Below are 14,618 nucleotides of genomic sequence, written 5' to 3' on the forward strand. Positions count from 1 at the left end.
CACACTACTTAAAAAAATTAATACAGCATAACTTTCTAACATAACACACATAATATTCATTTTAGTATTTGTGAAAAAACAATCGTATAATAGGCATTTTTCACATCTGGGCACCAGCGGTGCCTCTGTCCGATCAGCGTTTGACAGCGGCGATGGCAACAGCAGCGTGCAGGTGGTTGGACTTGATGGCAGAGTGTAAGCTGTCAGAGAGATGCTGTCAGCTACCGATTAGTAACTAGTTTCTCGTTATCTTTTTTCCTCAAGAGCTGTTCTTGAAGAACTCAGTAACCCTCTCTAGCCTGATTCCCACTCCACAAACCCATCGCCGCACTTCATTTCTGTGCCATAATACGCACGGACAGCTGAAATTCAATCTCAGCACGCAGCTCGGCCGCATCAGCGCGATGTCCGCAAGCCCCCAACGACGGAGCGGCCGATTCGCCGCCTCCGTGCGGGGCCGGCAGCGCCGCTCCCCCCGTGAGGGCCGGGCCGGCAGCGCCGCTCCCTCAGCGCGGCCCCGCCGCCACCGCCAGGCGGCGCCGGGCGCTGCCGGAAGCGGGGCGGGCTCTGGGCCGGCGGCCCCGCCCGGCGCAGGCAGCGCGGGGAGCGGGGCCGGGCCGGGCCGGGCCGTGCGGGGCGGCGGCCGCCGGCGGGCCATGCTGCTAAAGCTCCTGCAGCGCCAGACCTATACCTGCCTGTCGCACAGGTATGGGCCCTGCCTCTGCCTCGGGGGCCTCGTCCTCATGATCGTCTCCGCCCTGCAGTTCGGGGAGGTCAGTACGGCGCCGCGCCGGCGCGGCGTGGCTGCCCCCCTTGCCCTGCCTGCCTCCCTCCCTCCGTGCCGAGTCGAGCCGAGCGGTGCCGGCGGGACAGGCGCAGCCCTGTGGCTGCACGGCCCCGGGGGGATGCTGGGCTGTTGTTCCTCGGGGGAGCCGGCTAGCTGCGTTGTCCCGCCAGCAGCGAGGTGCCGCTCCGGGCGCCTTGCGGTGACAGGTCCCGCCCATCGCGGCGCCCTGAGCCCCGCTGGGCTGTGCCGAGCCGCGCCGCCGCAGGCCCGCCGTGCCCGCGGGGACGGGCTGGCTGTGCCCGCATCCCCGAGCCCCGCGGGGACGGGCTGGCTCTGCTCAAGGGGACGGGCTGGCTGTGCCCCCATCCCCGAGCCCCGCGGCCGCACCTGTTGGGCTGCGGGGACACTCAGCACGCCGGGTGTCCCTCGGGGCTGAGCCGGGGTCTGACAGGTGACACAGCCCTGCGTGCTCGGACAGCTGCTGTTCGCTGCTCTTGTGCAATTCTTTAACACTTCCTTCATCAGGTGACTTATCTGTGGTTTTGAGTCTTTCAAAGCTTGTGCTGGATGTCACCTTTGCATGTAGACTGGGAGTGACAGAATCTCGCCCTTCTCCGGGGTTTGAGCAGTTAAATGTATTCTCCCTCCAAGGTGCACAGCAGGGTCTGCTTAGCTCGCTACTTGTTACTTGGTTCGCTCGCATTATTTTGTAAATGATGCAATTTAATTGCACTTCTTCTAGATAGGATTTTGCACGGATGTGTTGAAAGTTTAAATCTTCCTTTCACATTGCCCTGTCGATTTGGTAAGTCATCACTGAAGGGATGTGGAGAGGAGAAAATCAATCCTACTTCAGCACAGTGTTTGTTAATGTAGTGAGGAATCAGGGAATTCAACTATTTTTGTTAGAAAGAATGGCAAAGTTCAATACAAACCGACTCGAATTTCGTGATTCCTAAGCTTTTTTTTTTTTTTTCTCCCTTCTCTGGTTTAATTTGATCAGGTCTTTCAGATACAGGAAAAAAAAAAAAAAAAAAAACAAAAAGAAGAGCCCTTAAGAGTATTATCTGAAACTCTTGCGTGTACCACAATCAAAACTTTATTTTGTGTACTAACTCCTCTTTGCATAAAGTACTAATCTCTGCTGTCCTGTGGGGACCACAAGTTCCTGAAACTTCAAAGGCATCAACAAATTAAGTAATTGTAAAACACTCATAGGTGCCTGTTTGTACATGAGTATCAACTTGGATTGGTGCAGTTTTTGTGCTGCTGTGAAACTGACATAGTTTTGCATTTCTTCGGAATGGGGACTTGAACCACAACTTTATATCAGATATCAAAGAACTCTGAAGGTTTTTAGAAATATTTCAGTAGTTGTCTTAAGTTATGGCTGATTTTTGGTAAGAATCAGTGGAAATCACCGCTCAGATTTTCCTGCCTAATCTTAGTTTGCTGCTTCCAGTTCTTTCAAAGCTACTTGGAAAGCTTAGCTACAATTTAGAGAGTGAGCAAAAGAACTGGAAGATTCATGTAGGAGTAGACTTTCCAAATTATAGATGAAGAAAAAAGTGACCAGTAATGTTTTTTTAAAGAAAAAAAAAAAAAAACACAGCTAAAAACACCAATTAAACACCTGGATTTTTTTTTTCTTTCTAAGGATAGTAGATAAGCCTGGGGAGAGATGTTTGCATGCATCTTGCTTTTTGCCTTTGTATTTTCTAAACAGTGCTGTTCAGTGATTTAGGAGGGACAAGGCTTGTGAGAATGAACACTGTTAGACCTCTTCGATGACTATTGTGGGAATGGGAAATATTTCTCTTCTTCAGCACAGAATCTGCAGGGCAGCAACTAATAAGAAACTCTAAAGCTGTTTGGATTTAGGAGGGACAAGGCTTGTGAGAATGAACACTGTTAGACCTCTTCGATGACTATTGTGGGAATGGGAAATATTTCTCTTCTTCAGCACAGAATCTGCAGGGCAGCAACTAATAAGAAACTCTAAAGCTGTTTGGAAAATGAAACCAAGAAACCTTGCTAAAAATTACCAGCTAAACCACTTTTAGCCATCTGTGGGAAACTCAAGCAATAAAAAGCAGCGTGAGGCTGCACTTATCAGACCTTGGTGTCTGAACAGCTTTTGCAGTTCTGCTTTTCCCATGCCCCCAAAGCCAGATTTTTGTATTTGTTCTAGTAGGTAAAATTAGGTCTGATTTCTTAGGTTCATGCTAATACCAGTATTACTGGTGGAGTAAAAATGGATGGTTAGGGCAAATAATTTGAGATTGGTTCTCACAGCCGGAAGCTGCAAATTAGCTTCGTTTGAAGGAAAACCTTGAGCTCAGTGAAATAATAGGGCATTGAACATGAGTGAGAAATTTTTCTGCAAAAACATACAGGGCAGCCAGGTCTAAGGTAATGCTCTAAGATGAGCTTTAAGTATTAGGGCAGTTTGATTATAAACCTTTCTTGGCCATCCTTCCGTAGTAAAATGCTTTATAACAGAACATGCCAGAGACACTGTTATCATGTGTGATACAGTATCTCCTGATAGGCAGTGTTTCTCCCCTTTTTAATGTTCCCCTGGTGGATTTGCAATTCCAGTATGCAAAGTGGAAGCAAAACAGCCTCTAGGCATTATTGCACGATGCATGCATAATGTGTCAGGAGGAAACACTTGAAGGGAAAAAAATATATCGGGTAGGAAGAGTTTTTAACTTTGTTCTTTACTGTGTTCTTGAGAGATCTGTCCACTTCTTTTTGGCTATAGGTACACAAAAGACAAAGGCTGGAATGGTTAATGTTGTTATTCTGGAGAGACATATTATTCATATAATATGTTCTTACTCAAACACTTCTGTATTTCTTCTAGACACATATCAGTCACAATGTGTCAGTGCATCAGTATCAGTAGCAGCAAATTTCCACGTGGATATGAACTTCCAATGTGCATTTGGCAGAAGGACAGAATGACTTGTGCATTAAGAAAGTGTAATATTGTGTGTTTTTTAGACATTCCTGACCTTGGTATTTCAGGGAGGAGATTTTTATTCCTGCCTGGGCAGTCTGTGTCCTTTGTGTGTGCTGACGTGATCTTGGTTACAAAGATACCATTTGCAGCCCTGGCAGGAATTGGGTGTGTGCTCTTGTCACCAGGCACATGATGGAGCTGCCCTGCTCCAGGGAAGGCTTTAATTGGCTTTAGTGGCAATGAGGGTAGAGGGATGTGTAACTTCTTTAGAGGGAAAAAGGTTTGTTTATGGTTTTGAAGGTGACCTTAGAAAAATCGTATATTTCATAGTTCCCACAATACAAGAAATAAGCGATAATAACATTTAAATCTAGGGAGAGTGGTGTAAAGTGAGTACTGTAAGTACTATCCTTTTCCTGGTTTTCTTTCTTTTTGTTTTGTTATTTTCATTTGTTTGTTTTGTTTTTTTTTTCACTCTTCAGTACATAGAAATATGTACTTATCCCAGTAAGTAAATTCAGCCACTGTGCCTCCAACTCTAAAACAGCACAAAATGCCACTGTAGTTTTCAAGGTTGGGCTTTCACTTTAAAAGATGTCATATCAAGTTTATCTCAGAAGAGGAAATATGTGTTTTATATTACTTCTATCTCAAAATACCTGGACTTCTTTATTATGTCAAAGCATATTTACCACTGTTATTGTTGAAAAATTGTGGGAAAAATTGTTGAAATTTTTTTTCCTGGTTGTTTGTTTGCAAAGCTCAGATTTTGGAGATGTGTGTACTTCAGTATATCTTGTATGAGAATAGAAAAAGATGAACAAAATTGTGCAGGTGTGTATGTGTGTTAGGGGTTTCCTGCTTGTATCCAAGTGTATTTGATTTAGGTCTCAGTTTTGGGAAAATATTCCTGAATTTTTAGATGCTAAGAAACAAGGGGCAGGTGACCTAAATAAAAAGTAATTTAAAAGGAGTGTACATAAGTAATGAAATCCTTTGTTGCAGAGAAAAGCAAAGTTTGTTTAAATTAAGTGTGCTCTTCAGTTCTGGGTCTGATTGCTGCCTCAGTGTCACAATTTAGTTGGGATTGTGATATGCTCATTTGTTCATGAATTCATAGATCGATTGGAATGAAATTGGTTGTGGTTAAACATTTCAAAAGGTGAAAATTAAGTGTCTAACAGGTGGTGACATCACGTGGTTTAGATTTTTTTTTTTCTTTGCAGGTTGTCTTGGAGTGGAGCAGAGACCAGTATCATGTTATGTTTGATTCATACAGAGACAACGTCGCTGGCAAATCATTTCAGAATAGGTGAGCTTTACCTGCACTTGACACTGTTGCACATTTTACTTTCTAATGAAATATTTAAATAAAATAGATTAGTTGGAGTAACATACTGTTGAGTAGAACCTTACTGTATGGGCTCTAAATCTGCAGCAAATTTTCAGCTTAGTGAGTGTTTAGTTAATGCATAATCTCCCAGTTTGGAAGATTGGCTTTAAGAGCTCTAGTCTTATAATAAATTTACATTTTGAATGTGTTTAATTCATCCAGTCTCTAATGAAACATCAAAATGATGACAATGAAGGGAGGCCATGACGTTTTCCAAGTTAAGATAGGAAAACATAAGTACTATGCCTATGTGCTTAACATTTCAATATTCAGTGTTTCTAAAAGTTATTTTTAAATTACCTTATGTTTTCTGTGATGTCTTATGAGGATCATTATTTAACAGAGAAGTCACAAAGCTAGTAAGAAGCTTTTAAAGGCTGAGTGGATGGGAGAATCTCTCACTGCAAGTGGGAAACCAAGTCATTTGTTTCAGTTGTGTTAGCTGCTACATGACTTCCTGTGGTTTCAACTTTCGTGTCTGAATAGCCATGGGGTCTGTTGCTCAGGGAGTAAGTGTACTGGGAGTTGGTAGGTGGAAGAGAGCTTTTATCCCAGTCAAGTGTATCAATATTAAGAGTCAGATGATAGCTGCTAAAGTAGCTAACCCTGAAAGCAGAAGCTTTAATCTGCCTTGAGGTTTGTTGCATCATGGAACAGTAGAAATTATCAGATTAATTTGTCACGCTTTAGTTGGTGTGAGATAACTCTGTAAAATTCATTGCATGGTGTTGGTGAAACTGGGAACCTTTATAGTCTCTTCTCCATTTCTCCTCCATTTTCCAATGGATGACAGATCAAAGCAGAGTGATGCAGCTCATATGGATTAATAGCTTTATGTTTACATGTTTTAGCAGTGCTGAAGTGAAACATGGCAGTTTGGTCCTGTCACTGCTAAAATCCCTGACTTTGTCATAATTAACTGGAGTGTTTTTATAAAACCATTGACTTTTTCCAAAACAAAATCACAAATCTTATTGCTGTGGTGTAGATATAGTCACTTCCCATTTCTGCAGTGTTTCCTTACTTCACTGTGGTTGTGCAAGCACTCCTTTGCTAGTTTTCATTTCTGAGGATTGTGAGCAAAACATCCAGTGCCTGCTGAGGAACTGTTGGCTGCCTGAGCAAAAGCTTAAGGTTTTATGATGGGTGTTTAAAAATTATTCCAGTTCACCCATATGCCTTTAACAAGCTTAAGTCAGGAGTAACAGGGAAGTTTGCTGTGATATTTGTGTGTAGCTACCACTTCGTTTAAAAATTCATACCAACCAGAAGTCTTTGTGGAGGCAGTACTTTCAGGCATTTGTTAACTTTTAGATGTCCCTTGTCAGGAGTTCAATTATTTTTATTATCAAACTTTACAAATGCAGTAATGGACTCTGTCTTGCAGCAGGCATTTGCATCAGTGGTGGTTTTTAGGCTGTTTTTAGAGGAGTTTTTAGGCTGGTTTTAGTGGAGTTTTTTAGGCTGTTGTTAATGCAGCACACAGAGCTACACATAAAATGAGGACTTCCAGATTAAATCTAGCTTGTCCAGTGATTTTAATCAGTTCCTATTTTAGAGTTATAGGAAAATACTCAGAATTGGAGAACAGGAGATTTGTTGGTTAGAAAATTAAGCCAGTGTACTGCTTTGTGGAAAGTAAAAGCTGCATGGCCTTTGGGAAATGTTAGTGGACCTTCAATTGAATTTGAGTTGTGTTGTTCTCTGGGAGCTTTGCAAGTAAAATGCTCTGTTCTGAAAAAGCCTCACTGTGAATTGTAGACAAATTTGTGTATATGGGCAAGCTCCTTATGATGATAAAAAGCTCATCACAAAACCAATGACATCATTAGTAACACCTATTGAACACACAGCTCTCTACCAGACCAAGGCAGACTTCTGATTTTGCCTTGGAGTTTAGCAATAACTTTTGGTTGTTTTTCCTTCTGTTTGCAAACCCTTGGCATCCCAGCTGTGGCACATTTCAGGTAGCCACATCAGCTGCTGAACCTGCTTCTTATATTGCTCAGGCTCTTACACAGCTTGAGACAATGCACTAGAAATCCCAGGGCTTTTAACCAAGGCACTTTGTCCAAACCCATTTTTGAAGACTAAGTTTTGATATGAAAATAAAAAGGGAGAAAAGGAAACTAAATAATGGAGTTCCATGCGTGAGTGTCTGCATTTTATTACTCTACTTGCAAATGGCATAGTAAGTATAGTTTACTTACTGTAAAGTGTAACTTTGCTATTCCAGGATGTCCTGTTTAAAACTCAAAATATATATGGAAAGATGGGAAGGAATAATCCCCAACTTTTAAAATGTGCAACCTGATTTCAGTATGCAGGTGCAGCAAATGAGAGCTGTCAGAGGTTGGCCAGCCATTAACTGAGCTGAGTGAGGCTGAAGAGAGGAAAAGATGTACAAATCAGGGAGCAGGAATAGCGATGGGACAGCTGAGTTACTGTTAGTGCATAATAACAGTGCTGGAGCAGGAGAGCTGGGAGGTTTACTATGAGCATCTTAGGCTTCTACTGTTTATAAAGAGGCTCAGCAAGGTTAGAGATCACCATATGGTAGCTTGGGAGAGATCCAAAATCTCTTATACTCCTTCAGCAGCAGTGGATGTTGAGACAAAAGTTTGTCATCTACCCACAGTCTTAGCTGTGGTGATGGTTCTCTTATGTAAACACATCATGGGTATGAGAAATTCCTGCCAGGAACTGTTCCCCTGTCCTGTCTGGTGGGTCTGGTTTTGTCTTCAGGCAGGATCCTTGTCTCTGTTAGGAAAGACAGGATTGTGCTAAGGAAGGCAGGAGCCTCCCCTGAAATGGAGAATGGACAATGTAAACCCACCCCCTCAAGTTGCTATAAATTTTAAATTAAGGGGCTCTCAGGCAAAAATATGGGAGCAGGAAATAACAGTTCTTTAATGGGGAAAAGGGAAAAAAATGAAAGGATAAAACTAACAATGCAGTACACCAGAACAACACTGACACAGTCAGAACCCAACCTGACACCCTGTGGGTCAGGGTGTTGATGGCAGTCCAGTTAGAAATGTGGCTGCAGCCCTCCTGGAGTGTCAGGTGTGGTTCTGCTGGAGCAGGGATCCTGTAGAAAAGGGTGTAGCCTTCCTCTGAAGATCCAGTGGAAGAAGAGGCAGCTGTTCCTCTGGGAAATCCAGTGGAGAAAGTCGTGCTGGTGTTTCAGAACCTCTGGATTATATCTGGGTAGCAATGCTTGGCTCCTCCCTCTGGGCAGAGCATCTCTCAGTGGGATGTGATAGTTCTTATCTGTCCTGCAGTGACATTCAATAGTCTGTTATCAGCAGATGTTCCCTCCTGAGGGAGGAGCGATTGTGGTCACTCAAAGAGAGAGATAAGGCAAACTGCCCACTTGACAAAGGTGATCTGCCATACAGATGGTAATGGAAAACAACTTGTATTGCAATCTTCAACAATCCTATGGATGTTTTTAGATTTGCAAGTAAAAATGGATACACTTTGTAAAGAGAAAAATGTAAAAACCCCAATAAATTGTTTGGGAGTCTCCAAAGAATTTTCCAAAGTGATGATTTTCTGTAGAAAGGTGTTAAGATGATTCCCACTTGGAATCAAATTGCACCATTGAGTCACATCTGTTAGTGAACCATAAGTTAGTCATGCCAAAGAGGTGAAATAGCTGATTAGAACAGTGGCTGTAAATAGTAAATTAACTCAGGTCACCTTGGGCTTAACCTGTTTGCCAGACTGCTCTTTCTGATGAAGGCCAAATGCATGGATCCATATGAAGGAAACACAGCTGCAGAATGAGAGAGAGAGTTGTTGAGCTTCTCTGAACTTGAACGATCTGCAAAAGACTCTGAATGTTAAAACAGGGTTTGAGATCAGTACTACTGAAGTGTAGTATCTGTTCTTTTTAATTTTAAACTATTTTACAGCAAAATTCCAATACATCCTTATTATGTGACTTTACAAAGGGGAAATTGATGTAACACACACTTGGGGTCACTGATTATCACTTTGGTATTGGGACAGCCAAAGGTGATAGAGGCACTGTCATCAGAAGGCATGAAAAGACTTTATAATTAGAAATCTACAGTTCTTATAGAAACAATGGTGGACTTAAGACTTGACTGGCCTTTCAGAATCTTCTCTCACACAGTTGGTGAACTATGAATAGCACACTCTGGAGATCTATATCTATAAACAATGGTTACAGAAAAAAGATGATAATAATTGTTTGAATTCTTTGCTCTAAGTTTCCCACAGCTTCTACACAGCTTCCCAGGATTTTCCTGGGAAAACCATGATGTCTCTCTCTGTTCAGGGGATATGTAATTACTACACATACTTCTGAAATTATAAGCTCCTAGTGTACTTTAGGAAGCCTTGAAACCATCCAGAAATCTTTGGCCAAGTCCAGAATGGTACAGACTTAAAAGTGTTAGTTTAAGTTTGTAAGTGTTAGTTGGAAACAACAAATTGACTTGGGATATTTGGTTTTTATTATTATGTTTGATAAACATTACTTTCTGAAACAGTATGTGCTGTAAAGGTGCATTAAGGAAATTTACTGAGTACTTAGATACATTTTAAGCAATTAGACTAGTGGATCTGCAAACAATTCACTTTTTTTATTACTGGTCTGTCTCTATTGCCACTGGTAATGAGGAATGAGCTTGTCATGCCAGCATTGATTCAATTGACCTGCCTGCATCTAGTAAATTCCACTGAGGAAAAAAATACTTTTCCTCTGTGGAATTTACTAGCTTTTGACTGTATGAAGCATAGTGTAAAACCAGGAAATTACACATTATATGTGCTATGACATAGAGGGACACTTTTAGGACATAGTAAAGTGGAGAGAGGCTTCACAGAAGTCAAAATTGCTTCATGCCATAGAAAGAGCTGGAGTTCTTGTGGACATACTGTGTTCTTCAGTGAAGCCTGCCTGAGTGAGCTCTGCACTTTGCCCAGAAGGCTGAAGGTTGGGCAGTTTTGAAATCCTCTGACTTGAGTCAGGTGCTTCCATACTCCTTTCTGAGCTGTAGCATTCCAGGGACTGTCAAACCAGTAATTTAACTGATCACAACAAATGCAGAAAAGCTGGAAGAGCTCCTGCCATCCATTGAATTTCTATTCCTCTGGAGAATGTTTTAGTTCAAAACATACCTTATAAATGAACCAGAAGTTAGTTATCTCTGGAGAAAAAAGTGAAATAAGTGTATAGAAGGGTAATTAGATTTAGTAAATTGACTTTATTTGGGTTGAAGGGTACCTTCCTGCATATGTGAGACTTTCTGGGTAGTGCTGCTAGGGAAGGCAGCACTGCTGCTGAGATGTTCAGATTGTCTCAGAATGCCCCAGCGTTATTCTCTGAGTGTTGCAGCTGGAACATGGGTAAATTGAGTACAAAATGTTCCTGCCCATTGTGCTGTGACAAGCTACTGGCTGACCTTTCAACAAATTTTGTGCTTCAGTTGTTGAGTCTGAGCCAGTAGAAAACAAAGCTGGGTGCAAGCTCTAGCATGGCATGCTGTGCAAGGGCAGGTGGACACAACACCTGCCTGCAACTCTGTCTCTCTAAATGCTTTTGGAAGGATGCAGTGGGTGGAGAGAGAACATCTTCAAACCTCTTTAATGCTGAGGTCCATGTGGTCACAGGATGATGTTTTCCAACATTTGCTAGGCCATCTGCAGTTTAGGAAGGTATTAAATAGCTTGACACTGGAACTTTTGAAAATAAGAACTGGGGTATCCTCGGTAGCCTGGAGTACCTGCTGACACAAAGCTGTGGGCCTTGGAGAGGAGATTATCATAAAAAAAGTAGGAAAAAGGTACCCAAACTCCTTCCTTCTGCCTTATGCATGCTAGGAAGCATCTAACTCTCCAGAAACAGCTCCAGGATATTCAGTTGTGTCAAGAATTAATTTTTCTGCCATGTCAGGAGTCTGAATTCATGTACCCAAATTAAATTGTTGTCTTATGAAATGCCCTGTTAATATAATCTAAGAGACATTCCTAGGATAGAGACCTGGTCCTGCTGAGATCTTACTGGCTCTGTGCAATTAAATAACAGTAAGTGTGATTTAGGTTATGCTTCATGCTGCCCTGTCTGAAGTAGTTGGTGAGTTAAGAATGTGCTCAGGTCTTGGTACTGACTTGAAAAATATTTGATGTGTTTGCAGGGCCATGAGTGTGAGTTAGTGAAATTCAGAGGATAAAGTTAGGATTACCTTTAGTTACTGAACAGTTAAAACCACTTTGTGTCCTTTTGGTTGATGTCTGTGCTGTTTTGTCAAAGGCTTGTGTATAATTAAGGCATGATTATATATATATAGCTGAAGAGAGTCTTTTTGCTTTGTCTTGTTTGCTGCCCAAACACCAAGTATTTCCCTTGTTAGACAGAAACTGCTATTGTAGGGTGCCACAAACACTTGTAATGTAATATTAAACAGCTCATGTAGCTTTCCTTTGAATTATGTAGGCTTTGTTTACCCATGCCAATTGATGTGGTGTACACCTGGGTGAATGGCACAGATGTGGAACTGATCAAAGAATTGCAACAGGTCAGGGAACAGATGGAGGAAGAACAGAAAATAATGAGGTAATAATCTTAGATATTTTTTCCCTTTAACTGACAGCAGCAATCTAATACTGTACTAGTTTCCTTTGTTGTTATTTTTCCCATGTTGCTCAACATGAAAATTAAAAGCTCATTTTCTCACTTGTTCATTTGATTATTGCCAAAACCTTGTTTCAGTTCTACTTTTAGCTGTCAAGTACTGTCTAATTAGAAAATTGTTTAAGATAAGCATAATAATTAAGGCTGTCCTGTCATGAATTTGTAAAATGCCTTGTGGAAAACTGTGTGTTGTGTATGTCCTTTTGTATTGATTTCTATAACAGTTTGTAAATAATAATAAAACTATGCCTCAAATATATCTCTTCATCCCTTTTTTCTCTCCCCATCCCCCTGGTATTTCTTTTTATAATAGGCTTCATAAAATCTGAAACATGTTTCTTAAGTTCTTGTTTTTAGATTAGTTAGATTAATAGTCTCACAAATACTGAAACTGAGAAATGGGAAATAATTTATGCACTTTATAAAGGTATGAGTTGGCCTTTATCTGTGGAAGCAAAGACATAAATTGCTGCATTTGTTGTTGTAGATTGTGCTAGAGAGTTCTGCAAAATTACTGATCTAAGCCTTCAAACACAGCCTCCTGCAGATACCTTGGATTATGTCTTGTAACCAATAATTTCGTTTTTGATAGGCAACTCTGCTCACATAATCTGTTTTGGCCAGCAAATATGATGAATGGAAAAACAAGTCTGTATTTTAAGGGTTATAATAATTTGGTTCAGAATACTGAGAAGTCCACAAGGGGGATTGATCTGAATTTTAGTATGCTGTGTCTTGCAGTTTAGGTTCAACTGACAGTATGATCTCAAGGGAAATTCTTGATCTTTTTTTTTTTACCTAAACCCTGGAAATATTAGAACTTTAAATTCATTGACCTTAAACATACACAGTCTCTGCTCTGAAAAGCTTTCAAATTTATGCTTATATTTTCCTAGCAACTCATGTAGCTAATATTAGTTGGCTTAGCTTTGTCATCACTCATGCTCTGATTCCTGTTTCAGGAAGGGAAAATCACGTTTTTTTCTGTTACACTGATTTGGAAATAAGCTTACAAATAAGACTGGTGTCTGTACCATGTTTCTGTCTACAGGGACACCTGGTTCTCTCCCATGTAGACCATTTTTTTCATGTCCTTTGAAATCAATGAGCACTGCTATAAAAAGAGCTGTTTCATAGACCTTATCAGAATATTTATGGTAGGCAAAACAATCAAGTCAACCTAGTTTCAGGTCACTTCATTCTGGTTTCTTACCAGTATTTTTCACTTTTGTTCAGTAACCTAACAATACTACAAAGTTAGTAACATAATAATAACCCCATAAATTCCTGTTAGAAGAAAGAGTCCTGCAGCCACAATTCTCAGCACAGCCATGAATTTTTGAGCTCCACACTGGTGGTGAGCAGTGAAGGGCACGTGTCAGTCTGTCCTCACCTTGGTAAGGCCAATGGCAAGGCCTTGGCACTTTTTGTCTGGGTTATTGGTGTTTTCACAGTGTCCCTGATTCAATTAACAATCTGCAATTAGACTCATTGACAGAAACACTGTCAATTCAGTGTTACTTAATATCCTTGTTTTAACTTTGTAATAGGGAAATTCTTGGAAAGAATGCAACAGAACCAACAAAGAAGAGGTGAGTTTTGGGATTTTTGGGTATAAATTAGAATAAATTATATTCTACTCATTGTTAGCTGAAAGCAGATGCTGGTGGGGGAGATGGTTTGGTTTTCTATACCCTATGCAGGCTTCCCTATGTCACTTCAAGGACTGACAGCATGATAATATATTTGCTGAAAAAAAGTAATGTTATTGTGACACATATGAAGGAGCTTCTGATAAGTTTCTGGAGTTGGGAACACAAAACCCTGTCACTGTTTAGGGTTAGCTCCTGTGAAAAAATTTTCATGCTTTTGAATCATAAAACTCCAGGTACATATGCATTAAAAACTCAATGGTGCTTTCACCTGCCATTTGTATACATGGCCCTGCAAATAATTGTCTGTAGAGGGTCCATGCCTCTTGTGGCTCTGCTGCCAGAAAGCAGCAGGAGCTGGTCTGTCCCAGTCATTTAGCTTGGTCCTTTTGTTATTTAGAGATTTTTCTATAAGGTTTCTTCTATGGGCAGACTTGGAAATCTTGGAAACTTTAGAAAAAACAGTTATTGGAATGAACTAAACACTACCAGTCAGATATTTGCCTTCTGCAGGAAGATAAATGTGCTCATCAATAATATCCACTTGCCACAGCAAATGTTACAAATAATCAGGTTTTACAAAAACTTTTCCCATTGCATCCAAGATTGATTTTTATTTTCAGTTTTCTAGTGGTGTTAAATATGCCTTTGGTATTTTCTGTAGTGAGAAGCAGCTGGAGTGTTTGCTGACACACTGCATCAAAGTGCCCATGCTTGTCCTGGATCCTGCACTGCCTGCCAACATCACACTGAAAGACCTGCCATCCCTTCATCCTGCTCTACAAGCTGCTAACAATATGTTCTTTGTAGCAAAACCAAAAAATCCTTCCACCAATGTGACTGTAATTGTTTTTGATAGCCCTAAGGATGGTAAGAAGCTCTTTGTCAGATTCCATCCAGTTTTCTAGAGCAAGTTTTTTAAGCTGCTGTCAAATAGTTTTGGGGGTTTTTTGTTGTTTTTTTTTCTCCAGTACTGGCTTCGATGCTGATTTTCTGTTTGACTTTAGCAAGTCATTCAGTGTCTCTCCTACCCTCAAACAGTTTCTCTAAATGATGCCATTAATGATACTGCTTGCTTACCTCCCAGACAACTGATTACAGATGATTAGAGTTCTGTGCTTTAGAAAGCTATTGCAAAACAGGTTTGCTAT

General features: G+C 41.0%; 1 protein-coding gene across 2 annotated transcripts in view; it reads left to right on the forward strand.

Annotated features, from left to right (window-relative positions):
• The first annotated feature begins 590 nt into the window (after window positions 1-590).
• Window positions 591-14,618, forward strand: part of GNPTAB (N-acetylglucosamine-1-phosphate transferase subunits alpha and beta) — a 39,628-nt gene continuing 25,600 nt past the window's right edge. For both annotated transcript variants that reach the window (XM_064737216.1, XM_064737208.1), the window contains exons 1-5: window positions 591-773; window positions 4,982-5,067; window positions 11,618-11,737; window positions 13,366-13,407; window positions 14,132-14,337. In XM_064737216.1, the coding sequence (XP_064593286.1) occupies window positions 657-773; window positions 4,982-5,067; window positions 11,618-11,737; window positions 13,366-13,407; window positions 14,132-14,337 (571 nt within the window). In that variant the 5' untranslated portion in view covers window positions 591-656. The remainder of the gene's footprint in view (window positions 774-4,981; window positions 5,068-11,617; window positions 11,738-13,365; window positions 13,408-14,131; window positions 14,338-14,618) is intronic.

This window comes from Zonotrichia leucophrys, chromosome 1A, assembly GCF_028769735.1.
Source record: "Zonotrichia leucophrys gambelii isolate GWCS_2022_RI chromosome 1A, RI_Zleu_2.0, whole genome shotgun sequence".
In the NCBI taxonomy this organism is placed as follows: Eukaryota; Metazoa; Chordata; class Aves; order Passeriformes; family Passerellidae; genus Zonotrichia; species Zonotrichia leucophrys.